At 45.5% G+C, this 27,404-nt stretch overlaps 1 protein-coding gene across 1 annotated transcript in view; it reads left to right on the forward strand.

Annotated features, from left to right (window-relative positions):
• Positions 1 to 10,608: 10,608 nt before the first annotated feature.
• The window catches only part of LOC136609980 (uncharacterized), a 55,964-nt gene continuing 39,168 nt past the window's right edge, over positions 10,609 to 27,404 (forward strand). The window contains exons 1-3 of the mRNA XM_066589254.1: positions 10,609 to 11,038; positions 14,769 to 14,906; positions 22,819 to 22,956. Coding sequence (XP_066445351.1) covers positions 10,609 to 11,038; positions 14,769 to 14,906; positions 22,819 to 22,956 — 706 coding nt within the window. The remainder of the gene's footprint in view (positions 11,039 to 14,768; positions 14,907 to 22,818; positions 22,957 to 27,404) is intronic.

Raw genomic sequence — 27,404 nt, forward strand, 5'->3', positions numbered from 1 at the left:
GTGTGTGTGTGTGTGTGTGTGCGTCTTAGTGTGTTTGTGTCCTAGTATGAGTGTGTGTCTTAGTGTGTCTGTCTTAGCGTGTGTGTTTCTTAGTGAGTGTGTCTGTCTTAGTGTGTGTGTGTGTGTCTTAGTGTGTGTGTCTTAGTGTGTGTGTGTGTGTTTGTCTTAGTAATGTGTCTCTTAGTGTGTTTGAGTGTGTCTTAGTGTGTGTGTGTCTTAGTGTGTGTGTTAGTGTGTGTGTGTCTTAGTGTGTGTATGTGAGTGTGTGTGTCTTACTATGTTTGTGAGTGTGTGTGTCTTAGTGTGTGTGTGAGTGTGTTTCAGTGTGTGTTTCTTTGTGTGTGTATGTCTTAGTGTGTGTGTCTTAGTGTGTGTGTGAGTGTGTCATATAGTGTTTCTTAGTGCGTGTGTCTTAGTATGTGTGTTTGTGTGTCTTAGAATGTGTGTGTGTGTTTTAGTGTGTGTGTGTCTTAGTGTGTGTGTGTTGTGTTTGTCTTAATGTGTGTGTGTGTGTGTCTTAGTGGGTGTGTGCCTAGTGAGTGTCTTAATGTGTGTGTGTCTTACTTTGTGTGTTTGTCTTAGTAATGTGTGCCATAGTGTGTGTGAGTGTGTCTTAGTGTGGGTGTGTCGTAGAATGTGTGTGTGTGTCTTAGTGTGTGTGTCTTAGTGTGTGCGTGTCTTAGTGCGTGCGTGTGTGTGTGTGAGAGTGTGTGTGCGTCTTAGTGTGTGTGTGTCTTAGTGTGTGTGTGTTAGTGTGTGTGTTAGTGTGTGTTTGAGAGTGTGTGTGCATCGGTTTGTGTGTGTGTCTTAGTGTGTGTGTCTTAGAATGTGTGTGTGTGTGTGTCTTAGTGTGTGTGTCTTAGTGTGTGCGTGTCTTAGTGTGTGCGTGTCTTAGTGTGTGCGTGTCTTAGTGTGTGCGTGTCTTAGTGTGTGCGTGTCTTAGTGTGTGTGTGTCTTAGTGTGTGTGTGTCTTAGTGTGTGTGTGTCTTAGTGTGTGTGTGAGAGTGTGTGTGCATCGGTTTGTGTGTGTGTCTTAGTGTGTGTGTCTTAGAATGTGTGTGTCTGTGAGTGTGTCTTAGTGTGTGTGTCTTAGAGTGTGCGTGTCTTAGTGTGTGCGTGTGTGTGTGTAAGAGTGTGTGTGCGTGTCTTAATGTGTGCGTGTGTGTGCGTCTTAGTGTGTGTGTGTCTTAGTGTGTGTGTGTTAGTGTGTGTGTGTTAGTGTGTGTGTGAGAGTGTGTGTGTGAGAGTGTGTGTGCATCGGTTTGTGTGTGTGTCTTAGTGTGTGTGTCTTAGAATGTGTGTGTGTGTGAGTGTGTCTTAGTGTGTGTGTCTTAGTGTGTGCGTGTCTTAGTGTGTGTGTGTCTTAGTGTGTGTGTGTTAGTGTGTGTGTGAGAGTGTGTGTGCATCGGTTTGTGTGTGTGTCTTAGTGTGTGTGTCTTAGAATGTGTGTGTGTGTGAGTGTGTCTTAGTGTGTGTGTGTCTTAGAGTGTGCGTGTCTTAGTGTGTGCGTGTGTGAGTGTGTGTGCGTGTATGTCTTATTGTGTGTGTGTCTTAGTGTGTGTGCGTTAGTGTGTGTGTGATAGTGTGTGTAAGTTTGAGTGTGTGTGTGTGTCTGAGTGTGTGTGTGTCTTAGTGTATGTGTCTTAGTGTGTGTGTCTTAGTGTGTGTGTGTCTGAATGTGTGTGTGTTAGTGTCTTAGTGTGTGTGTGTTAGTGTGTGTGTTAGTGTGTGTGTGTGTTAATGTGTGTGTTAGTGTGTGTGTGTGTGCTAGTGTGTGTGTGTTTTAGTGTGTGTGTCTAGTGTGTCTTAGTGTGTGTGAGAGTGTGTGTGCATATGTTTGTGTTTGTGTCTTAGCGTGTGTGTGTCTAAGAGTGTGTGTGTCTTAGTGTGTGTGTGTTTCTTAGTGTGTGTCTGAGTATGTTGGTGTGTGTGTCTTAGTGTGTGTGTCTTAGTGTGTGTGTGTGTCTTAGTGCCTGTTTCTTAGTGTGTGTGTCTTAGTGTGTGTGTGTGTGCGCGTCTTAGTGTGTGTGTGTCCTAGTATGAGTGTGTGTCTTAGTGTGTGTGCCTTAGCGTGTGTGTGTCTTAGTTTGTGTGTCTTAGTGTGTGAGTTTGTCTTAGTAATGTGTGCCTTAGTGTGTGTGTGTCTTGTGTTTGTCTTAATGTGTGTGTGTGTTTTAGTGTGTGTGTGTTTTAGTGTGTGTGTGTCTACTGTGTGTCTTAATGTGTGTGTGTCTTAGTTTGTGTGTTTGTCTTAGTAATGTGTGCCTTAGTATGTGTGAGTGTGTCTTAGCGTGTGTGTGTCTTAGTGTGTGCGTGTCTTAGTGTGTGCGTGTGTGTGTGAGAGTGTGTGTGCGTATGTGTCTTAGTGTGTATGTGTGTCTTTTTGTGTGTGTGTGTTAGTGTGTGTGTGTTAGTGTGTGTGTGTGAGTGTGTGTGCATATGTTTGTGTGTGTGTCTTAGTATGTGTGTCTTAGAATGTGTGTGTGTGAGTGTGTCTTAGTGTGTGTGTCTTAGTGTGTGCGTGTCTTAGTGTGTGCGTGTGTGTAAGAATGTGTGTGCGTGTATGTCTTATTGTGTGTGTGTTAGTGTGTGTGTGTGTTAGTGTGTGTGTTAGTGTGTGTGTGTGAGCGTCTGTTTGTGTGTGTGTCTTAGTGTGTGTGTCTTAGTGCGTGTGTCTTAGTGTGTGTGTGTGTCAGAGTGTGTGTGTGTCTTAGGTTGTGTGTGTGTCTTAGCGTGTGTGTGTCTAAGCGTGTGTGTGTCTTAGCATGTGTGTGTCTTAGCATGTGTGTGTCTTAGAGTATGTGTGTCTTAGAGTATGTGTGTCTTATTGTGTGTGTGTCTTAGTGTGTGTTTGAGTGTGTGTCTGTATCTGAGTGTGTGTGTGTCTTAGTGTGTGTGTCTTAGTGCGTGTGTCTGAATGTGTGTGTTAGTGTCTTAGTGTGTGTGTGTGTGTTAATGTGTGTGTTAGTGTGTGTGTGTGTGTGTGTGTGCTAGTGTGTGTGTGTGTCGAGTGTGTCTTAGTGTGTGTGAGAGTGCGTGTGCGTCTGTTTGTGTGTGTGTCTTAGCGTGTGTGTGTCTAAGCGTGTGTATGTCTTAGAGTGTGTGTCTTAGAGTGTGTGTGTCTTAGTGTATGTGTGTGTGTCTTAGTGTGTGTCTGAGTATGTGGGTGTGTGTGTCTTAGTGTGTGTGTCTTAGTGTGAGTGTGTGTGTGTCTTAGTGTGTGTGTGTGTTAGTGCATGTGTCTTAGTGTGTGTGTGTGTGTGTGCGCGTCTTAGTGTGTTTGTGTCCTAGTATGAGTGTGTGTCTTAGTGTGTCTACCTTAGCGTGTGTGTGTCTTAGTGCGTGTTTCTGTCTTAGTGTGTGTGTCTTAGTGTGTGTGTGTGTTTGTCTTAGTAATGTGTCTCTTAGTGTGTGTGAGTGTGTCTTAGTGTGTGTGTTAGTGTGTGTGTGTGTCTTAGTGTGTGTATGTAAGTGTGTGTGTCTTACTATGTTTGTGAGTGTGTGTGTCTTAGTGTGTGTGAGTGTGTTTCAGTGTGTATTTCTTTGTGTGTGTATGTGTCTTAGTGTGTGTGTCTTAGTGTGTGTGTGAGTGTGTCTTATAGTGTTTCTTAGTGTGTGTGTCTTAGTATGTGTGTTTGTGTGTCTTAGTGTGTGTGTTTTAGTGTGTGTGTGTGTCTTAGTGTGTGTGTGTCTTGTGTTTGTCTTAATGTGTGTGTGTGTGTCTAAGTGGGTGTGTGTCTAGTGAGTGTCTTAATGTGTGTGCGTCTTAGTTTGTGTGTTTGTCTTAGTAATGTGTGCCTTAGTGTGTGTGAGTGTATCTTAGTGTGTGTGTGTCGTAGAATGTGTGTGTGTGTCTTAGTGTGTGCGTGTCTTAGTGTGTGAGTGTGTGTGCGTCTTAGTGTGTGTTTGTCTTAGTGTGTGTGTGTTAGTGTGTGTGTGTTAGTGTGTGTGTGAGAGTGTGTGTGCATCGGTTTGTGTGTGTGTCTTTGTGTGTGTGTCTTAGAATGTGTGTGTGTGAGTGTGTCTTAGTGTGTGTGTCTTAGAGTGTGCGTGTCTTAGTGTGTGCGTGTGTGTGTGTAAGAGTGTGTGTGCGTGTATGTCTTATTGTGTGTGTGTCTTAGTGTGTGTGCGTTAGTGTGTGTGTGATAGTGTGTGTAAGTTTGAGTGTGTGTGTCTGAGTGTGTGTGTGTCTTAGTGTGTGTGTCTTAGTGTGTGTCTGAATGTGTGTGTGTGTTAGTGTCTTAGTGTGTGTGTGTGTGTGTGTGTTAATGTGTGTGTTAATGTGTGTGTTAGTGTGTGTTTGTGTGTGCTAGTGTGTGTGTGTGTTTTAGTGTGTGTGTCTAGTGTGTCTTAGTGTGTGTGAGAGTGTGTGTGCGTCTGTTCGTGTTTGTGTCTTAGCGTGTGTGTGTCTAAGAGTGTGTGTGTTTCTTAGTGTGTGTCTGAGTATGTTGGTGTGTGTGTCTTAGTGTGTGTGTCTTAGTGTGAGTGTGTGTGTGTCTTAGTGTGTGTGTGTCTTAGTGCCTGTTTCTTAGTGTGTGTGTCTTAGAGTGTGTGTGTGCGTCTTAGTGTGTGTGTGTCCTAGTATGAGTGTGTGTCTTAGTGTATGTGCCTTAGCGTATGTGTGTGTGTCTGTCTTAGTGTGTGTGTCTTAGTGTGTGTGTCTTAGTGTGTGAGTTTGTCTTAGTAATGTGTGCCTTAGTGTGTGTGAGTGTGTCTTAGTGTGTGTGTGTTAGTGTGTGTGTCTTACTATGTTTGTGAGTGTGTGTGTCTTAGTGTGTGTGAGTGTGTTTCAGTGTGTGTTTCTTTGTGTGTGTATGTCTTAGTGTGTGTGTCTTAGTGTGTATGTGAGTGTGTCGTATAGTGTTTCTTAGTGTGTGTGTCTTAGTATGTGTGTTGGTGTGTCTAAAATGTGTGTGTGTGTGTCTTAGTGTGTGTTTTAGTGTGTGTGTGTGTGTGTCTTAGTGTGTGTCTTGTGTTTGTCTTAATGTCTGTGTGTGTGTCTTAGTGTGTGTGTGTCTAGTGTGTGTCTTAATGTGTGTGTGTCTTAATTTGTGTGTTTGTCTTAGTAATGTGTGCCTTAGTGTGTGTGAGTGTGTCTTAGTGTGTGTGTGTGTGTCTTAGAATGTGTGTGTGTGTCTTAGTGTGTGCGTGTCTTAGTGTGTGCATGTGTGTGTGTGAGAGTGTGTGTGCGTATGTGTCTTAGTGTGTGTTTCTTAGTGTGTGTGTGTGTGTCTTAGTGTGTGCATGTGTGTGTGTGTCTTAGTGTGTGTTTCTTAGTGTGTGTGTGTCTTAGTGTGTGTGTGTGAGAGTGTGTGTGCGAGAGTGTGTGTGCATCTGTTTCTGTGTGTGTCTTAGTGTGTGTGTCTTAGAATGTGTGTGTGTGTGAGTGTGTCTTAGTGTGTGTGTCTTAGTGTGTGCGTCTTAGTGTGTGCGTGTCTTAGTGTGTGCGTGTGTGTGAGAGTGTGTGTGCGTGTATGTCTTATTCTGTTTGTGTGTTAGTGTGTGTGTGTGTTAGTGTGTGTGTGTTAGTGTGTGTGTGTGTGTGAGAGTATGTGTGCGTCTGTTTGTGTGTGTGTCTTAGTGTGCGTGTCTTAGTGTATGTGCCTTAGTGTGTGTGTGTGTCTTAGTGTGTGTGTCTTAGCGTGTGTGTGTCTAAGCGTGTGTGTGTCTTAGCATGTGTGTGTCTTAGCATGTGTGTGTCTTAGAGTATGTGTGTCTTAGTGTGTGTGTGTCTTAGTGTGTGTGTCTTAGTGTGTGTCTGAGTGTGTGTGTGTCTGAGTGTGTGTGTGTCTTAGTGTGTGTGTGTGTCTTAGTGTGTGTGTCTTAATGTGTGTGTGTGTTAGTGCTAGTGTGTGTGTGTTAGTGTGTGTGTGTGTGTGTGTTTTAGTGTGTGTGTCTAGTGTGTCTTAGTGTGTGTGAGAGTGTGTGTGCGTCTGTTTGTGTGTGTGTCTTAGTGTGTGTGCGTCTTAGTGTGTGTGGCTTAGCGTGTGTGTCTAAGCATGTGTGTGTCTTAGCATGTGTGTCTTAGTGTGTGTGTATCTTAGTGTGTGTGTATGTCTTAGTGTGTGTGTGTCTTAGTGTGTGTCTGAGTGTGTGTGTGTGTGTCTTAGTGTGTGTGTGTCTCAGTGTGTGTGTCTTAGTGTGTGTTGTGTCTTAATGTGTGTGTGTGTTAGTGTGTGTGCTAGTGTGTCTGTTAGTGTGTGTGTGTTTTATTGTGTGTCTAGTGTGTCTTAGTGTGTGTGAGAGTGTGCGTGCTTCAGTTTGTGTGTGTGTCTTAGCGTGTGTGTGTCTAAGCGTGTGTGTGTCTTAGTGTGTGTGTGTCTTAGTGTGTGTCTGAGTGTGTGTGTGTCTTAGTGTGTGTGTGTCTTAGTGTATGTGTTAGTGTGTGTGTGTCTTAGTGTGTGTATGTGAGTGTGTGTGTCTTACTATGTTTGTGAGTGTGTGTGTCTTAGTGTGTGTGAGTGTGTTTCAGTGTGTGTTTCTTTGTGTGTGTATGTGTCTTAGTGTGCGTGTGAGTGTGTCTTATAGTGTTTCTTAGTGTGTGTGTGTCTTAGTATGTGTGTGTGTGTCTTAGTGTGTGTGTTTTAGTGTTTGTGTCTTAGTGTGTGTGTGTGTCTTGTGTTTGTCTTAATGTGTGTGTGTCTTAGTGTGTGTGTCTAGTGTGTCTTAATGTGTGTGTGTCTTAGTTTGTATGTTTGTCTTAGTAATGTGTGCCTTAGTGTGTGTGAGTGTGTCTTAGTGTGTGTGTGTCTTAGAATGTGTGTGTGTGTGAGACTGTCTTAGTGTGTCTGTCTTAGTGTGTGCGTGTCTTAGAGTGTGCGTGTGCGTGTGTGAGTATGTCTGCGTATGTGTCTTAGTGTGTGTGTGTGTCTTAGTGTGTGTGTGTTAGTGTGTGTGTGTGTTAGTGTGTGTGTGTGTGTGAAAGTGTGTGTGTGTGTGAAAGTGTGTGTGCATCTGTTTGTGTGTGTGTCTTAGTGTGTGCGTGTGTGTGTGTAAGAGGGTGTGTGCGTGTATGTCTTATTGTGTGTGTGTCTTAGTGTGTGTGTTAGTGTGTGTGTGTGTTAGTGTGTGTGTGAGAGAGTGTGTGTGCGTCTGTTTGTGTGTGTGTTTTAGTGTGTGCGTCTAAGCGTGTGTGTCTTAGCATGTGTGTGTCTTAGAGTATGTGTGTCTTAGTGTGTGTGTGTCTTAGTGTGTGTCTGTGTGTGTGTCTGAGTGTGTGTGTCTTAGTGTGTGTGTGTCTTAATGTGTGTGTGTTAGTGTTTGTGGTTGCTAGTGTGTGTGTTAGTGTGTGTGTGTTTTATTGTGTGTGTCTAGTGTGGCTTAGTGTGTGTGAGAGTGTGTGTGCTTCAGTTTGTGTGTGTGTCTTAGCGTGTGTGTGTCTTAGTGTGTGTGTGTGTCTTAGTGTGTGTGTCTTAGTGTGAGTGTGTGTGTGTCTTAGTATGCGTGTGTCTTAGTGCATGTGTCTTAGTGTGTGTGTCTTAGTGTGTGTGTGTGCGTCTTAGTGTGTGTGTGTCCTAGTATGAGTGTGTGTCTTAGTGTGTGCCTTAGCATGTGTGTGTCGTAGTGTGTGTGTCTGTCTAAGTGTGTGTGTCTTAGTGTGTGTGTGTGTGTCTGTGTGTGTGTCTTAGTGTGTGTGTGTCTTAGTGTGTGTGTGTCTTAGTTTGTGTGTGTGTCTTAGTTTGTGTGTGTGTCTGAGTGTGTGTGTGTCTTAGTGTGTATGTGTCTAAGTGTGTATGTGTCTTAGTCTGTGTGTGTCTTACTGTGTGTGCATGTGGGTGTGTCTTAGTGTGTGAGTGCATCTTAGTGTGTGTCTAGGAGTGTGTGTGTCTTAGTGTGTGTGTGCCTTAGTGTGTGTATGTGAGTGTTTGTGTTACCATGCAGGGCGGCGCTGGGTCCCGCGGCCGGCGCGCGCCGCTTCGAGCTCGGCTTCGGCGTCCCGGAGCTGTGCTGTCAGGGATCTCCCGGCGGCGTGGAGCAGCCAGCATGCAGCAGCGTGGAGCAGCCGGCGTGCTGCGGCGTGGGCGTGTCCGCCCGTAGGGTGCCGCCCGCTCTCATCCACCTCCCTTATGCAACAGTGGGAGAGTCGGCTCCTCCCACTCTCCGCCCCGGGGCGGAGGCTTTTAGTTAAAAGACTGGCAGTGACCTGAACTCACTGCCAGTTATTGGTTCTGCTAGCCTCTAGTCAGGTCTATTCTAGTCTGTCCTAGTTGCTTGTCAGTATCCTTCGTTTGCCTGTGAGCTTCACCTCCAGCCTTGATTCACCTAGTGGTTTTGTTGGTCTGTTACACCTGCCTCTACTGTCGGCACTCTGTCCCCTGTTAGTAGTTCCATCTAGGTAGTCGCCAGGTCCCTAGCCAGTGCAGGGACTGCCGCCCAGTTGTCCGCCTGGGGTTAGCCAGGGCCGAGGCAAGTAGGCAGGGACAGTGGGGTGCAGGAGATCAGGGCACCCCAACTGGCGCTCGGGGGGCAGAGTGCCGTAACAGTTTGTGTCTTACTATGCGTGTGAGTGTGTGTGTCTTAGTGTGAGTGTGTCACAGTGTGTGTGTCTTAGTGTGTGTGTGTCTTAGTGTGTCTGTGTGAGAGTGTGTGAGTGTGTCTTATAGTGTGTCTTAGTGTGTGTGTGAGTGTGTGTCTTAGTATGTGTGTGTGAGTGTGTGTCTTAGTGTATGTATGTCTTAGTGTGAGTGGGTGTGTGTCTTAGTGTGAGTGTGTCTTAGTGTGTGTCTTAGTGTGCAGGTGTTTGTCTTTGTGTGTGTGTGTGTCATAGTGTGTGTGTATGTGTGTGTCTTAGTGTGTGTGTTTGTCTTAGTAATGTGTGCCTTAGTGTGTGTGTGTGTGTCTTAGTGTGTGTGTCTTAGAGTGTGTGTGTCTTAGAGTGTGTGTGTGTCTTAGTGTGTGTGTGTGTCTTAGTGTGTGTGTGTGTGTGTGTCTTACTAATTTGGGAGTGTGTGTGTGAGTGTATTTCAGTGTGTGTTTCTTTGTGTGTGTATGTGTCTTAGTGTGTGTGTATTAGTGTGTGAGTGTGTCTTATAGTTTCTTAGTGTGTGTGTCTTAGAATGTGTGTATGTGTCTTAGTAGGTGTGTTTGTGTGTCTTAATGTGTGTGTGTGTGTCTTAGAATGTGTGTGTGTCTTAGTGTGTACGTGTGTGTGTGAGTGTCTTAGTGTGTACGTGTGTGTGTGAGTGTCTTAGTGTTTGTGTGTGTGTCTTAGTGTGTGTGTCTTAGTGTGTGTGTGTGTGTCTAGTGTGTGTCTTAATGTGTGTGTGTCTTAATGTGTGTGTGTGTCTTAGTTTGTGTGTTTGTCTTAATAATGTGTGCCTTAGTGTGTGTCTTAGTGTGTGTCTTAGAGTGTGTATGTGTGCCTTAGTGTGTGTATGTGAGTGTGAGTGTATTACTATGTGTGAGAGTGTGTTTTAGTGTGTGTGTCTTTGTGTGTGTATGTGTCTTACTGCGTGTGTCTTAGAGAGTGTGTGTGTGTGTGTGTGTGTGTGTGTGAGAGAGTGTGTCTTATAGTGTTTCTTAGTGTGCGTGTGTGTCTTAGTATGTGTGTTTGTGTGTCTTAATGTGTGTGTGTGTTAGAATATGTGTGTGTGAGTGTGTCTTAGTGTGAGTGTGTCTTAGTGTGTGTGTCTCTTAGTGTGTGTGTCTTTGTGTGTGTATGTGTCTTATTGTGTGTGTGAGATAGTGTGTAAGTGTTTCTTAGTGTGTGTGTATGTCTTAGTGTGTGTGTATGTCTTAGTGTGTGTCTGTGTGTGCTAGTGTGTGTGTGTAGTGTGTCTAGTGTGTCTAGTGTGTCTTAGTGTGTGTGAGAGTGTGCGTGCTTCAGTTTGTGTGTGTGTCTTAGCGTGTGTGTGTCTTAGTGTGTGTGTGTCTTAGTGTGTGTGTGTCTTAGTGTGTGTGTGTGTCTTAGTGTATGTGTGTCTTAGTGTATGTGTGTCTTAGTGTATGTGTGTCTTAGTGTATGTGTGTCTTAGTGTATGTGTGTCTTAGTGTATGTGTGTCTTAGTCTGTGTATGTGTTAGTGTGTGTATGTGAGTGTGTGTGTCTTACTATGTTTGGGAGTTTGTGTGTCTTAGTGTGTTTCAGTGTGTGTTTCTTTGTGTGTGTATGTGTCTTAGTGTGTGTGTGAGTGTGTCTTATAGTGTTTCTTAGTGTGTGTGTGTCTTAGTATGTGTGTTTGTGTGTCATAGAATGTACGGATCGAGTGACGCTCAGGAGGGAGATCCGCATGGGATCTGGGAGCGTTCTGGTGTTATACAATAGGTTTATGTGGGACCATAATGTATACTGCTATGGTTATTAAAAGGTTAATGAACTTGGCTCTCAGGTCATTCTGTCAGGTAATAGTTGGTAATGGTCTCCCGCTGTGATTGGCCGGGGTGTCGTTGCCAGGCTGTTTTGAGGTAAAGCTGGCAGCGGGCGTTGATTGGTGGCCTAAAAAGAGCGGGAAGCTCTGCCCGTTGCTGGGCAGGAGTGGTGTGGTGGAAACCTATGTGATTGGATAACGGGAGTGGAGGGGGCTGTGAACAGAGGGCATTTAAGTAATCAGCAAAGAGGTACCGGGCATCTTTGGCTGTAAAGCAGCTTGGATACAGACGCTTTGTGAGGATGGAGGACTTACTGCGGCAGTTAGTCATCAGAGCGGAGCCGGCTGGAGGTGAAGAATGGCTATGCAGCTGCTTGACCTTGCCTTTGCCATCAGTGAGCACTCCGGTTTGTCAGCCGGGTGTTCTTAAGCCAGAACCAGAGGATCCTGTTATTAACATGGGTGCTGTAGAGCAGGAAGCACTAGAGGGCGCTGAACAGGATGTGCTTGAGCTGTCGGCTACAGTGGACCCTGGATTGTATGCTCCGGAAGGAGAAGAGAGGCCCCGGGAGATTACATCACAGAAGCGCCAGAGGAAGAGGACCAGGGCTTACACGCCACCGAGGAGGAGAAGCGCGAGGAGAAGGGCTGCGCAGAAAGTGTCGCAGAGCCGAGGAGGATCTTTGGCAGGTGCCGTTCGTGTACAGGGTGCCGGTGAAGGGACATCTAACGGTGAGCACGCTGGGGGCCGGGGGGGGGGGGGGGGTCTGGCATTTATGCTGCGGGCAGTGCTGGAACAGGGGAGAGGGAGGGGGAGACACCAGGGTCCATATGTTCTCTCCTGCATACAGTTCCCTCCCTGCCTGTTGGCCCCCACCAGTTAATGGATCCTTCAGGGCCCCGAGTATGTTCCAAGCAGGTTAACCCTATGCTGCAAGTGCATGCTCGGCAGCCAGCTATGCCTCCCCTGCCAACTTCCCAGGCGAGGGGCAGTGGGCAGCATATTAACTCTTACAGACCAGTTCAATCTGCCCAGCTGGTGAATTCATCACAGTTGGCTAATGTTATGCATAATTTTAACCCTTCCCAGCCCCTTAGCTCTGCCCAACCACTTAACCCTTCCCAGCCCCTTAATCCTATCCAGCAGATTAACCCTCTCCTGGAGGAATTGCTGCTGCGTTTGTCACGCATAACGCAGGCAGGGGAGATGGGGTCTCAGCTGCAGAAATCACCAGGTCAAGGCGGACCTGGAGCGGGGTGCTTGGCTCCTGCAATGTCCTGGGATACAACTCCGGCGATTCCGGAGTTGGGCAGGGCAGCAGGAGTGAATCACTCGTGCTTCAAAGAAGCGCTGGTTTGTGAAATTTCTCCTTTGGGTTTCCATCTGCCTCTATCGATTAAGGAACGGATATGGAAAGGCGAGTTTGTGGATGTGATGTCCCTACTGCCTGTGGGAAAGGAATCGGTGAAGGCGGATAAAAAACCGGAGGAGAAAGAGGAGGAGATTAGACGCCCGAAGCATTTTAACAGCTGGCTTCAGGCATTCTGTATTTACGCTGCGGTATTGTTGGAACGGTCGCAAGTGAGTGCGGCTGGTTTATTCCAACATGTCGACATTATCCTGGAAGCATACAGGAATTTTGGAGGAACAGCATGGTTTAATTATGACATGATGTTCCGTCAAAAGCTTGCTATTTATCCACATTTGAAGTGGGGAGTGAAGGATGTGGGCTTGTGGCTAAACCTTCTGTTGCCTGCAAAGCCTCCTATCTTGTACAGGCAGCAGGGGGCGAGCAACACGCCCACGCGCCGAGGGGTGTGTTTTGCTTTTAATGAGGGTCAATGTAAATGGCTGCTTAATTGCAAATATAAACATGAATGCTCCTTTTGTGGCGGATTACACCCGGCCATTAAATGTTTTAAAAAGGCTGCCTACTTTCCAGCTGCATCGCTGTCACGTGACGCTCCCAGCAAGGGCCACGACTCAGGTGAGGCTGGCAAGCATGCTACCCTGGTTAGAGAGGTACCCCGTCCGTTGGAAGGCCAACCTCGTTAAGGAGGGTTTTCGGAATGGATTCTTTGTACCAGAGTTTAAAGGGCCGGGTTGTTTATGGGCTAATAATTTGGTCTCTGTTGCTAAATGTCCTGCTGTTGTGAGAGAGAAGATTTTGAAGGAGGTCCAAGAGGGCCGGGTTGCAGGACCATTTGTTTCCCCTCCTTTTCAAAATTTTCGTATCTCTCCATTAGGTTTGGTTCCGAAGAAGGAGCCTAACTCCTTCCGGATGATACACCACTTGTCTTATCCGGAAGGTGGTTCTCTGAATGACGAGGTTAATGCGGATGAGTTTCCGGTAAAATATGCATCGTTTGACAATGCTTTGATTTTGTTGCGTCAGTTTGGGATCGGAGCATTAATGGCCAAGGTGGATATTCAATCTGCGTTCAGGTTGTTGCCTGTGTGTCAGGCAGGGTTTAACTCTTTGGGGTTTCAATTTGATGGTTGTTTTTATTTCGATATGGCTTTGCCCATGGGGTTTAAGGCTTCGTGTTTTTATTTTGAATTATTTTCCTCTTTTTTGGAGTGGGTTATAAGGCAAGAGTTCCCATGTGTTGGTGTAATGCATTACCTGGACGACTTCTTGTTCATCGGGAAGGCTGGCAGCTCAGATTGTGAGTTGGTTTTAGAGGGCTTTATATCCAGAATGCAGCAATTCAGTGTTCCACTTGCAGTGGAAAAAAACTGTTTTTCCATGTTCACGTCTGGAATTTTTAGGTGTAGTAATTGATTCAGTCGCTATGATTTTTCAACTTCCTATGGCTAAGGTGTTGAGGCTGTCGGCGTTGATTAGTCAAATTTTGCGCAGAAAGAAGGCAACTTTGAAAGATCTACAGCAACTAGCTGGACTGCTTGCCTTTGCGGCAAGGGTGATTGTCTTAGGCCGGTGCTTTTCGCGTCGGGTATTCGAGGCGATGAGAGGATTGAAATCGCCATCGTCACATGTTCGGCTGTCAGCAGGGCTGAAGCAAGATTTGGCAGTTTGGCTCCAATTTTTAGTTGATTTTAATGGTCAATCTGCGTTCCAATCGGTGGTGCAGGCTGATGAGCTCGGCATAGGTGTGGCAGCTTCGGCAATTGGTTTTGGCGTAATTTATAAGCAGAGTTGGTCGGCAGGGTGCTGGCATGCGGCTTGGAAAGGTAACGGGTTTATCAAGGATAGATTGCTAGTTCAATTATTTCCTTTTGCAGTGTTGCAATTATGGGGCGAACAGTTAGCCAACAGGCGGATTTGCTTCTGTTCAGATGACAGAAGGTTAGCGATCGCGCTTAATTGTGTGTCTGACAAATCGGAATTGGCAATGCAGCTTATTCGTGTTTTGGTCCGCTTATGTTTAAAATTTAATATAATATTGCGCATTAAAGAGGGTGTAAGTCGCGTTAATGGGACTGCTGGATTTTTATCTTGCTTACAGATGCAGTCCTTCAGGGAAGCGTTGCCCGGAGCGGATATTGCAGGAGTCTGTTGTCCGGACTGCCTTTGGGATCTGCAGACGATTTAGTCTTCTCAATGCTGTCACGGTCTGTCTCGCCTAGGACGTGGCACGGTTATGTGGCGGCATGGAAGGATTGGGTGCTCTTTTGTGGAAGGAGAGGATTACTGGATGATACGCAGGAGGTGCAATGTTTTATTGACTATGTGTGTGAGAAGTTTCAGTCCCAGTTGTCATATAATTCTGTAGTTAAGTTATTGGCTGGGATTTCTTTCTTTCAGAAATGGAAGAACCTTCTACCCATTAATGCTCCGTTCCAGATTAAGCAGTTACTAAAAGGTTACAAATCTGTGGCTTGTTCTCCAGATAAGCGGTCGGCTATTTCATTTGTTTTACTGGGAAAATTAGTCCGTTCCCTTCCATCCGTATGTAGGTCAGCTTATGAGGTGCAGTTGTTTAAGTGCGCCTTTTTGTTGGCCTACTTTGGGGCATTAAGGATGGGGGAGTTTTTATCTTTAGCCAGGACATCACTTTCTCCGCTGCTGTGTTCGGATGTCTCTGATCACGGGAATTTTATCAAAGTTTTCTTGAGACATACGAAGACTGACAGGTCAGGGAAAGGGGTGTGGATTCGGCTGTTTGCGAATGAGTGTGCGGATCTATGTCCAGTTAAGGCGTATCAGACGTTTTCGTCGATGCGGCCTCTGATTCCAGGTTCGCTGCTTATGCATGCGGATGGACAGTCGGTATCGAGGTTTCAGTTTAATATGGTTTTAAAGAAATGTTTAAGTTTTGTGGGATGTGAGGATTTTAAAATTACCGCACACTCATTCCGCATCGGTGCAGCGACAGAGGCATATAGGTGTGGTTTGAATGACAATATGATTAGACAAGTGGGTAGGTGGGGGTCTGCCAGATTTCGGATATATGTTCAACCGGACAGTATGGCTGTTTAATTTTTCTCTCTTTGCAGGTCCTATGAGAACGATTGTCTGGATAGTCGGCCATTCGTTTGTTTTCTGGGCTAAGCAGCGTGCTGCGGAGCGTTGTTATTCCGAGCTCTTGGGACTGAACAATGAACTGTTCGTTATTTATTGGGCCAAACGCCGAGGTATGCGTTGGGGCTCATTGATGTCAGAGCTGATTCAAAAGCAAGCTATTTGGCCTGTACCTGATATTCTGATCATTCATTTGGGAGGTAACGATGTTGGTAAGGGCAGCACATTAGCGCTGTTAAGGGAAATGAAGTTGGGATGGGTGAGGGTTAGGGATAGGTTCCCTAGTTCGGTTTTGTTTTTTTCAGAAATAATTCCGCGTTTGTTGTGGACATTGCCGGAGTTTAAGTACATTGAGAGGATCCGAAAAAAAGAGTGAATCATGCCATGGCAAGGTTTTTAGGTAGTTTTTCAGGGTTTGCTTTTAGGCATACAGAGCTTGAGGGATTCATTGCTGGTCTGTTCAGGGATGATTTAGTCCATTTGTCAGACATTGGTTTGGACATTTTTAATGCTGATTTACAGGCTATGGTTGAAAAGGCTGCTCTGTCTGTGGGGGGGCCTTGTCATTGGTTATGACATGGCCTGTTGGGGATTTGTAGCCCGCATTAGGCGGGTGGGCAAGGGGACTTGGGGATTGGGGTTGGTTTAGCGCATCTTAAAGACGGTATTTATTATTAATGGTGTTGTTTCATTTGATCCCCAAGTGTTAATAAAATCCCATCAATAAAGACCGCGGCCTTTTTGTTCCAACTTGGTTGTCCGTGTTTTATTTATCTATTATTAAAGGGTTAAGTTGGTGAGGATGTTGTAGCAAAGGTAAGTTAAGGAGCGCGTAAGATTCCATGTACGGATCGAGTGACGCTCAGGAGGGAGATCCGCATGGGATCTGGGAGCGTTCTGGTGGTATACAATAGGTGTATGTGGGACCATAATGTATACTGCTATGCTAAGTAAAAGGTTAATGAACTTGGCTCTCAGGTCATTCTGTCAAGTAATAGTTGGTAATGGTCTCCCGCTGTGATTGGCCGGGGTGTCGTTGCCAGGCTGTTTTGAGGTAAAGCTGGCAGCGGGCATTGATTGGTGGCCTAAAAAGAGCGGGAAGCTCTGCCCGTTGCCGGGCAGGAGCGGTGTGGTGGAAGCCTATGTGATTGGATAACGGGAGTGGAGGGGGCTGTGAACAGAGGGCATTTAACCCCTTAGTGACCAAGCCTGTTTACGCCTTAATGACCAGGCCAAATTTTGCAAATCTGACATGTGTCACTTTAACATGGAAAAACACCAGAAAGGTTTTGCATATCCAAGCGATTCTGACATTGTTTTTTCGCCACATGTTGTGCTTCATTTAGGCGGAAAAAATAGACCGATAGAAATTGTGTTTATTTATTAAAAGCGCCAAAATTGGGAAAATTTTGAAAAAATCGTCATTTTTTCACATTTCCAACTGCAATATCTTAAATATGTGCAAACATAATATAGAAATTTTTGCTAAGATTTATATTTCCACCCGTTTACTTTATTTTGGGCGCACATTGGAAAAACTTTCATTTTTTTTAACTATTTAGGAGACGTACAAATTTAACATTACTTTTTAGCATTTTGAGGAACACTTTGTTTTCCTATACCAAGCCGAGATTGGAAAGGCTCATGAGTGTCAGAATAATAGATACCCCCCCAAATGACCTCATTTTAAAAACTACACCCCTTAATATATTCACTGAGGGGTGTCATGAGTATTTTGACCCCACAGTTTTTTTTCAGGAATTAATTCAATTTAGAGGAGAAAAAGTAAAATTTCATATTTTTGCAAATCTGTCATTTTAAAGACATATTTTTTTCCTATAGTTTACATGAAAATCAGGATTTACACCCCAAAATGGATACCCCTATTTCTCCCGTGTTCAGAAATATACCCATTGTGGCCCTATTGTTATATCTGAGTCCACAACGGGGCCCAAAATGAAAGGAGTAGTCAGTGTCTTTCAAAACAGAAATTTTGCTTGAAGTCCTTTTAGGCCCCATAGCACACATGTAGAGTTCTTGAGCGCCCAAAACCATAGAAAACCCCCACAAATGACCCCATTTTGAAAACCAGACCCCTTAAGGAATGTATCTAGGGGTGTACTGCATATTTTGACCCCACAGTTTTTGAATGAATTCAAACCAAGCAAAAGGAAAAAATTGTGATTTTCGTTTTTTCGGCAATTCTGTAATTTTAAAAACAGCTTTTTTTGTACAGCACACATATGAAGGAAGACTTGCACCCAAAAATGGATACCCCTGTTTGTCCCGTGTTCAGAGACATACCCATTGTGGCCCTAATCTTATGTCTGGATACACAACGGAGCCCAAAATGAAAGGAGCGACCGGTGGCTTTCGGAACACAAATTTTGCTTGACGTCCTTTTAGGCCCCATTGCCCACTTGTAGAGTTCTTGAGCGCCCAAAACCATAGAGAACCCCCACAAATGACCCCATTTTGAAAACTAGACCCCTTAACGAATTTATCTAGGGATGTACTGCATATTTTGACCCCACAGTTTTTGAATAAATTCAAGCAAAGCAAAAGGAAAAAATTTGGATTTTTGTTTTTTTTGGCAATTCTGTCATTTTAAAAACAGCTTTTTTTGTACAGCACACATATGAAGGAAGACTTACACCCCAAAATGGATACCCCTGTTTGTACTGTTTTCAGAAATATACCCATTGTGGCCCTAATCTTATGTCCGCATGCACAACGGGGCCCAAAATAAAAGGAGTAATCGGTGGCTTTCAGAACATAGATTTTGCTTGAAGTCCTTTTAGGCCCCATTGCCCACTTGTAGAGTTCTTGAGCGCCCAAAACCATATAGAACCCCCACAAATGACCCCATTTTGAAAACTAGACCCCTTAACGAATTTATCTAGGGATGTACTGCATATTTTGACCCCACAGTTTTTAAATAAATTCAAGCAAAGCAAAAGGAAAAAAATAGGATTTTCATTGTTTGGGCTATTGTGTCAATTTAAAAACAGCTTTTTTTGTACAGCACACATATAAATGAAGGCTTTCACCCCAAAATGGATACCCCTGTTTGTCCCGTGTTCAGAAACATACCCATTGTGGCCCTAATAGACTTACAGGACCCATGGCTAGGCCTACAATGAAAGGAATACCCGTTGGATTTCAGGGTACCACTGAATACATTTCAGGCCCCATTGCCCACTTATAGAGCCATTAAGCGGCCAAAACTATAAAGAACCCCCTCAAATGACCCCATTTTGAAAACTAGACCCCTTAACGAATTCATCTAGGGGTGTACTGCGTATTTTGACCCCACAGTATTTGAATGAATCTAAGCAAAGCAGAAGGAAAAAGTTACGATTTTCAATTTTTTTGGCAATTTTTTCAATTTAAAAACAGTTTTTTTGTACAGTGCACATAGGAATGAAGACGTTCACCCCAAAATGGATACCCCCGTTTGTCCCGAGTTCAGAAACATACCCATTGTGGCCCTAATCTACTTACAGAACGCATGGCAAGGCCTATAAAGGACGGAACACCTGTTGGGTTTCAGGGCACAACTGAATAAATTCCAGGCCCCATTGCTTATTTGTACAGAATAAAGATTGACTCCCTAAAAATTCCCCCGCACACACTCCGCGCCCTTTTTGGCGTTCGCAAATCTTAGATAAAAGTAAAAATGTGAACTGTGTAGTATTTCCGAAGACAGGGGTAATTACGGAGGCTGGTTGGAATGGACCCATGGGGCAATAAAACCGGGTATCCCCCCCCCCCCCCCCCCCCTCCTCTCATGCTTTTTGGGGGTATTTCTTGACCTCAGTGGCGGGTATGGGGTGTAAAAAGTGGCGTTCCGTGAGTCTCCGTAAGCTTGATGAGGTGCGGCGGTCTCACACAGAAGGCGCTCAACAAGGTGTTCCTGGAACTGCAGGAAGGCGAACGTTCCCGGGGCTTCTTGTAAAATACGTATCACAGGTAGCGGTCTGAATAACGCCGGGCTCACGCGGGTGCAGGCGGAATCCGCTTGCGGAGGCCCACAGCGGATCCCATCTGTGAGCCCGGCTGTGACCCTGCGTACGGCTGCGTAATGTACTGCGCATAACTGCCTACTCACACAGGCGGTCATGCACAGTACACCTTTGTTTGTATTTCCCGCACCATCGCTTAGCGATGACGCGGGTACCCGCAGCCCGTATACAATGTAGTTGCGTATGGGCTGCGGGTATATCCGCGACGATGGAGCACAATGGGCTCTATGTTGCCAATATCCGCAGTAAAATAGAACATGCTGCTTTCTCTTTTCTGCGAGTGGATTACGCAATTCCGACCCGCTAATGTGAGCGGAATTGTGTAATCCAATGCGATTGATCTGCGTAATAACGTGGATCAGAAGCATGCAGAATCCGTAATTCCTATCCGGTCATGTGAGACCGGCCTAAGGTAGATCGCTACCTTTTTATCACGTGATCGGGGACCGCTCAACGAGGCCACCCGTCACTGCTCCAGGCTCTCTGTGACCGTTGGTTGCTGGGAGCAAGGAGATTTTAAATTTCCTGGGCTCCCCGACTCCTGCGCATGTGTCCGGCTTTTTGCCGGCAATCGCATGTGCAGAATTCGGGAAGGTCCACGGAGGAAGATCGCGTCGGGATTCAAATACGCAGGCCTCTGGTAAAAAGTTTCATCTCCTCTCACCGATCGCATCAGTGAGGAGATGAAACTTCAAATTTTTTTTTTTTACTTTTACGTGATCGGCATTATTGGATAATGGCGAACACGTGACCAGGAACCGCTCACCGCGGACCCCCATTAAATCTCCATGCTCTTGGCTACGTTTTGTAGCCAGGAGCAGGGAGAATTTAAATTATCCTGGCAATCCACAGCTTTTGCGCATGCGCCCGCCATTTTGGCGACGGGCGCGTGTGCAGCTGTGGTAAGGTCCACGGATAAATCTGGGGGCCTTAGGTAAGTACTTTCATCCTCCCTCACGGATATGATCCATGAGGGGAGATGAAACGTACGCTTTTTAAACTTTTCAAAACTTTTTTTGACTTTTTTTTTTTTTTACTTTTTTACACTTTTTTTTTCACTTTACATGATCACTGTCATCCATTGGATGACAGTGATCATGTCCCCGGTATAATCTCTCTGCTCCTAGCTACACATGGCAGCCAGGAGCAGAGGGATTTTAAATTCCCCGGGGCTCGAGCCCGTCTGTGCACGCGCCCGATGTCAATCATCGGGCGCGCATGCGCAGACGGGGATTCGGGTCCCGGGACATCGGGACACCGCTGAGGACTGGGGGTGAGTATTTTCACCTCCCCTCATGGATCCGATCCATGAGGGGAGGTGAAACTGAGTTTTTTAAAACTTGTTTTTAACTTTTTCGCGATCGCCGCTAACCATTGGATAACGGCGATCGCGGTATCGGGGACCGCTCACCGCAGTCCCCGCTGACATCTCCTGCCTCCCGGCTACCTACAGGAGCCGGGAGCCAGGAGATTTTAAATCTCCCGCGCCGCCGGGCCTTCTGCGCATCGGCTGACGTAATGCCGCCTGGCGCGCATGTGCAGAAGACCGGCTTCGGGCCCCGGAGCGACAGGAGAGCGGGGAGCAGCGTGCTGGACCTGGGTGAGTAATTTCAGCTGCTCCGATGGATCCGATCCATCAGAGCAGCTGAATCTTTAACTTTTGTGTACTTTTATTTACTTTTTTTGCGATCGGCGCTATCCATTGCATAGCGCCGATCGCAATGCCGGGGGGGTGCCCGAACAGCCCGGGATGACAGCTCCATGCTGTCAGCTACCTGCGGACACCGACAGCATGGAGCTGTCACGTCCACAGCCCGAGGGGCATTATTCTCTGCAGGAAGCATGTTTTTACGTCCTCAGAGAATAGAGCCCACTTCGGGAGGACGTAAAAACACTATGGGCTGGTCGTTAAGGGGTTAAGTAATCAGCAAAGAGGTACCGGGCATCTTTGTCTGTAAAGCAGCTTCCCTCCCTCCCTCCCTCCCTGCAGGCTGTCGCGGTTGATTGATGGGGATTTGTAGCCCGCATTAGGCGGGTGGGCAAGGGGACTTGGGGATTGGGGTTGGTTTAGCGCATCTTAAAGACGGTATTTATTATTAATGGTGTTGTTTCATTTGATCCCCAAGTGTTAATAAAATCCCATCAATAAAGACCGCGGCCTTTTTTTTCCAACTTGGTTGTCCGTGTTTTATTTATCTATTATTAAAGGGTTAAGTTGATGAGGATGTTGTAGCAAAGGTAAGTTAAGGAGAGCGTAAGATTCCATGGTGTAATGCATTACCTGGACGACTTCTTGTTCATCGGGAAGGCTGGCAGCTCAGATTGTGAGTTGGTTTTAGAGGGCTTTATATCCAGAATGCAGCAATTCGGTGTTCCACTTGCAGTGGGAAAAAAAAAACAAACAAAAAAACAAACTGTTTTTCCATGCTCACGTCTGGAATTTTTAGGTGTAGTAATTGATTCAGTCGCTATGATTTTCCAACTTCCTATGGCTAAGGTGTTGAGGCTGTCGGCTTTGATTAGTCAAATTTTGCGCAGAAAGAAGGCAACTTTGAAAGATCTACAGCAACTAGCTGGACTGCTTGCCTTTGCGGCAAGGGTGTTTGTTTTAGGCCGGTGCTTTTCGCGGCGGGTATTCGAGGCGATGAGAGGATTGAAAGCGCCATCGTCGCAGGTTCGGCTGTCAGCCGGGCTGAAGCAAGATTTGGCAGTTTGGCTCCAATTTTTAGTTGATTTTAATGGTCAGTCTGCGTTCCAATCGGTGGTGCAGGCTGACGAGCTCGGCATAGGAGTGGCAGCTTCAGCAATTGGTTTTGGCGTAATTTATAAGCAGAGTTGGTCGGCAGGGTGCTGGCATGCGGCTTGGAAAGGTAACGGGTTTATCAAGGATAGATTGCTAGTTCAATTATTTCCTTTTGCAGTGTTGTTGCAATTATGGGGCGAACAGTTAGCCAACAGGCGGATTTGCTTCTGTTCAGATGACAGAAGGTTAGCGATCGCGCTTAATTGTGTGTCTGACAAATCGGAATTGGCAATGCAGCTTATTCGTGTTTTGGTCCGCTTATGTTTAAAATTTAATATAATATTGCGCATTAAAGAGGGTGTAAGTCGCGTTAATGGGACTGCTGGATTTTTATCTTGCTTACAGATGCAGTCCTTCAGGGAAGCGTTGCCCGGAGCGGATATTGCAGGAGTCTGTTGTCCGGACTGCCTTTGGGATCTGCAGACGATTTAGTCTTCTCAATGCTGTCACGGTCTGTCTCGCCTAGGACGTGGCACGGTTATGTGGCGGCATGGAAGGATTGGGTGCTCTTTTGTGGAAGGAGAGGATTACTGGATGATACGCAGGAGGTGCAATGTTTTATTGACTATGTGTGTGAGAAGTTTCAGTCCCAGTTGTCATATAATTCTGTAGTTAAGTTATTGGCTGGGATTTCTTTCTTTCAGAAATGGAAGAACCTTCTACCCATTAATGCTCCGTTCCAGATTAAGCAGTTTCTAAAGGTTATAAATCTGTGGCTTGTTCTCCAGATAAGCGGTCGGCTATTTCATTTGCTTTACTGGGAAAATTAGTCCGTTCCCTTTCATCCGTATGTAGGTCAGCTTATGAGGTGCAGTTTAAGTGCGCCTTTTTGTTGGCCTACTTTGGGGCATTAAGGATGGGGGAGTTTTTATCGTTAGCCAGGACATCACTTTCTCCGCTGCTGTGTTCGGATGTCTCTGATCATGGGAATTTTATCAAAGTTCTCTTGAGACATACAAAGACTGACAGGTCAGGGAAAGGGGGTGGATCCGGCTGTTTGCGAATGAGTGTGCGGATCTATGTCCGGTTAAGGCGTATCAGACGTTTTTGTCGATGCGGTCCCTGATTCCAGGTTCGCTGCTTATGCATGCAGATGGACAGTCGGTATCGAGGTTTCAGTTTAATATGGTTTTAAAGAAATGTTTAAGTTATGTGGCGACCGGACAGTATGGCTGTTTAATTTTTCTCTCTTTGCAGGTCCTATGAGAACGATTGTCTGGATAGTCGGCCATTCGTTTGTTTTCTGGGCTAAGCAGCGTGCTGCGGAGCGTTGTTATTCCGAGCTCTTGGGACTGAACAATGAACTGTTCGTTATTTATTGGGCCGGACGCCGAGGTATGTGTTGGGGCTCATTGATGTCAGAGCTGATTCAAAAGCAAGCTATTTGGCCTGTACCTGATATTCTGATCATTCATTTGGGAGGTAACGATGTTGGAAAGGGCAGCACATTAGCGCTGTTAAGGGAAATGAAGTTGGGGTGGGTGAGGGTTAGGGATAGGTTCCCTAGTTCGGTTTTGGTTTTTTCAGTAATAATTCCGCGTTTGTTGTGGACATCGCCGGAGTTTAAGTACATTGAGAGGATCCGAAAAAGAGGGAATCATGCCATGGCAAGGTTTTTAGGCAGTTTTTCAGGGTTTGCTTTTAGGCATACAGAGCTGGAGGGATTCATTGCCGGTCTGTTCAGGGACGATTTAGTCCATTTGTCAGACATTGGTTTGGACATTTTTAATGCTGATTTACAGGCTATGGTTGAAAAGGCTGCGCTGTCTGTGGGGGGGGTCTTGTCATTGGTTATGACATGGCCTGTTGGGGAATTGTAGCCCGCATTAGGCGGGTGGACAAGGGGACTTGGGGATTGTTGTTGGTTTTAGCGCGTCTTAAAGACGGTATTTATTATTAATGGTGTTGTTTCATTTGATCCCCAAGTGTTAATAAAATCCCATCAATAAAGACCGCGGCCTTTTTGTTCCAACCTGGTTGTCCGTGTTTTATTTATCTATTATTAAAGGGTTAAGTTGGTGAGGATGTTGTAGCAAAGGTATGTTAAGGAGAGCGTAAGATTCTGTGTGTGTGTGTGTGTGTGTCTTAGTGTGTGTGGGTGTGTCTTGGTGTGCGTGTGTTTGTCTTTTTGTGTGTGTGTGTATGTCGTAGAGTGTGTGTCATAGTGTGTGTGTGTCTGTCTTAGTGTGTGTGTCTTAGTGCGTGTGTGTGAGTCTTAGTGTGTGTGTGTTTTAGTGTGTGTGTGTTTTAGTGTGTGTATGTGTGTGTCTTAGCGTGTGTGTGTCTTAGGTTGTGTGTGTGTCTTAGCGTGTGTGTGTGTGTTTAATGTAAGTGTGTGTCTTAGTGTGTGTGTGTGTGTCTTAGTGTGTGTGTGTGTATGTGTCTTAGTGTGTGTGTATGTGTGTGTGTCTTATAGTGTGTGTCTTATAGTGTGTGTCTTATAGTGTGTGTCTTAGTGTGTGTCTTAGTATGTGTGTGTGTGTCTTAGAATGTGTGTGTGTCTTACTGTGCGTGTCTTAGTGTGTGTGCGTGTCTAAGTGTGTGTGTGGTAGTGTGTGTGTGGTAGTGTGTGTGTGTCTTAGTGTGTGTGTGTGTGTGTGTGTGTGTCTTAGCGTGTGTGTGTGTTTAATGTGAGTGTGTGTTTAATGTGAGTGTGTTTCTTAGTGTGTGTGTCTTTTTTGTGAGTGTGTGTCTTGGTGTGTGTGCGTATGTCTTAATAATGTGTGTCTTAGTGTGGGTGAGTGTGTCTTAGTGTGGGTGAGTGTGTCTTAGTGTGGGTGAGTGTGTCTTAGTGTGGGTGAGTGTGTCTTAGTGTGTCTTAGTGTGTCTGAGTGTGTCTGAGTGTGTCTGAGTGTGTCTGAGTGTGTCTGAGTGTGTCTGAGTGTGTCTGAGTGTGTCTGAGTGTGTCTGAGTGTGTCTGAGTGTGTCTGAGTGTGTCTGAGTGTGTCTGAGTGTGTCTGAGTGTGTCTGAGTGTGTCTGAGTGTGTCTGAGTGTGTCTGAGTGTGTCTGAGTGTGTCTGAGTGTGTCTGAGTGTGTCTGAGTGTGTCTGAGTGTGTCTGAGTGTGTCTGAGTGTGTCTGAGTGTGTCTGAGTGTGTCTGAGTGTGTCTGAGTGTGTCTGAGTGTGTCTGAGTGTGTCTGAGTGTGTCTGAGTGTGTCTGAGTGTGTCTGAGTGTGTCTGAGTGTGTCTGAGTGTGTCTGAGTGTGTCTGAGTGTGTCTGAGTGTGTCTGAGTGTGTCTGAGTGTGTCTGAGTGTGTCTGAGTGTGTCTGAGTGTGTCTGAGTGTGTCTGAGTGTGTCTGAGTGTGTCTGAGTGTGTCTGAGTGTGTCTGAGTGTGTCTGAGTGTGTCTGAGTGTGTCTGAGTGTGTCTGAGTGTGTCTGAGTGTGTCTGAGTGTGTCTGAGTGTGTCTGAGTGTGTCTGAGTGTGTCTGAGTGTGTGTTAGTGTGTGTTAGTGTGTGTTAGTGTGTGTTAGTGTGTGTTAGTGTGGGTGAGCGTGTCTTAGTGTGTGTTAGTGTGTGTGTGCGTGTGTGTAATGTGTGAGTGTCTTAGTGTGTGTGTGTGTGTGTGTGTGTGTGTCTGACTGTGTGTGTCTTAGTGTGTATGTGTCTTAGTGTGTGTATCTGTCTAGTGTGTCTTAGTGTGTGTATGTGTCTAGTGTGTCCTAGTGTGTGTATGTGTCTAGTGTGTCCTAGTGTGTGTATGTGTCTAGTGTGTCCTAGTGTGTGTATGTGTCTAGTGTGTCCTAGTGTGTCTTAGTGTGTGTGTGTGTGTGTGTGTCTTATTGTGTGTGTGTCTTATCGTGTGTGTGTCTTATCGTGTGTGTGTCTTATCGTGTGTGTGTCTTATCGTGTGTGTGTCTTATCGTGTGTGTGTTTAATGTGAGTGTGTTTAATGTGAGTGTGTTTAATGTGAGTGTGTTTAATGTGAGTGTGTTTAATGTGAGTGTGTTTAATGTGAGTGTGTTTAATGTGAGTGTGTTTAATGTGAGTGTGTTTAATGTGAGTGTGTTTAATGTGAGTGTGTTTAATGTGAGTGTGTTTAATGTGAGTGTGTTTAATGTGAGTGTGTTTCTTAGTGTGTGTGTTTCTTAGTGTGTGTGTGTGTATGTCTTAATTGTGTGTGTCTTAGTGTGTGTGTGTGTCTTAGTGTGTGTGTGTGTCTTAGTGTGTGTGTGTGTCTTAGTGTGTGTGTGTGTCTTAGTGTGTGTGTGTGTCTTAGTGTGTGTGTGTGTCTTAGTGTGTGTGTGTGTCTTAGTGTGTGTGTGTGTGTCTTAGTGTGTGTGTGTGTGTCTTAGTGTGTGTGTGTGTGTCTTAGTGTGTGTGTGTGTGTCTTAGTGTGTGTGTGTGTGTCTTAGTGTGTGTGTGTGTGTCTTAGTGTGTGTGTGTGTCTTAGTGTGTGTGTGTGTCTTAGAGTGTGTGTCTTAGAGTGTGTGTCTTAGAGTGTGTGTCTTAGAGTGTGTGTCTTAGAGTGTGTGTCTTAGAGTGTGTGTCTTAGAGTGTGTGTGCGTGCGTGCGTGCGTGTGTGCGTGCGTGTGTGCGTGCGTGTGTGTGTGCGTATGTGCGTATGTGTGTGTCTTAGTGTGTGTGTGTGTCTTAGGATGTGTGTGTGTCTTAGGATGTGTGTGTGTCTTAGGATGTGTGTGTGTCTTAGGATGTGTGTGTGTCTTAGGATGTGTGTGTGTCTTAGGATGTGTGTGTGTCTTAGGATGTGTGTGTGTCTTAGGATGTGTGTGTGTCTTAGGATGTGTGTGTGTCTTAGGATGTGTGTGTGTCTTAGGATGTGTGTGTGTCTTAGGATGTGTGTGTGTCCTAGCATGTGTGTGTCTTAGCGTGTGTGTGTCTTAGCGTGTGTGTGTGTATGTCTTAGTAATGTGTGCCTTAGTGTGTGTGTATGTCTTAGTAATGTGTGTCTTAGTGTGTGTGTCTTAGAGTGCGTGTGTCTTAGTGTGTTTGTTAGTGTGTGTGTGTCTTAGTGTGTGTGTGTCTTAGTGTTTGTGTGTGTCTTAGTAAGACACACTCACAAACACACACTAAGACACACACCCACACTAAGACACACACACACTCACAAACATAGTAAGACACACACTCACATACACACACTATGTGTTTGAGTGTGTGTCTTAGTGTGTGTGTCTTAGTGTGTGTGTCTTAGTGTGTGTGTCTTAGTGTGTGTGTCTTAGTGTGTGTGTCTTAGTGTGTGTGTCTTAGTGTGTGTGTCTTAGTGTGTGTGTGTGTGTGTGTGTGTGTGTCTTAGTATGTGTGTGTGTGTGTGTGTCTTAGTGTGTGTGTCTTAAAATGTGTCTGTGAGTGTGTCTTAGTGTGTGTGTGTGTGTGTGTGTGTGTGTGTGTCTTAGTATGTGTGTGTGAGTGTGTGTGTCTTAGTGTGTGTGTGTGTCTTAAAATGTGTCTGTGAGTGTGTCTTAATGTGTGTGTGTCTTAGTGTGTGCGTGTGTGTGTCTTAGAGTGTGTGTGTGAATGTGTCTTAGTGTATGTGTATGTGGTAGTGTGTGTGTTAGTGTGTTTGTCTGTCTGTGTGTGTGTGTGTTTGTCTTTGTGTGTGTGTCTTAGCGTGTGTATGTCTTAGGTTGTGTGTGTGTGTCTTAGCGTGTGTGTTTCTTAGTGGGTGTGTGTCTTAGTGGGTGTCTGAGTATGTGTGTGTGTGTGTTACTGTGTGTGTCTTAGCATGTGTTTTAGTGTGTCTTAGTGTGTGTCTTTTTGTGTGTGCGTGTCTTAGTGTATGTGCATGTTTGTGTCTTAGTGTGTCTGCTTGTCTCAGTAATG

This window comes from Eleutherodactylus coqui, chromosome 2 (genome assembly GCF_035609145.1).
Source record: "Eleutherodactylus coqui strain aEleCoq1 chromosome 2, aEleCoq1.hap1, whole genome shotgun sequence".
Classification (NCBI taxonomy): domain Eukaryota; kingdom Metazoa; phylum Chordata; class Amphibia; order Anura; family Eleutherodactylidae; genus Eleutherodactylus; species Eleutherodactylus coqui.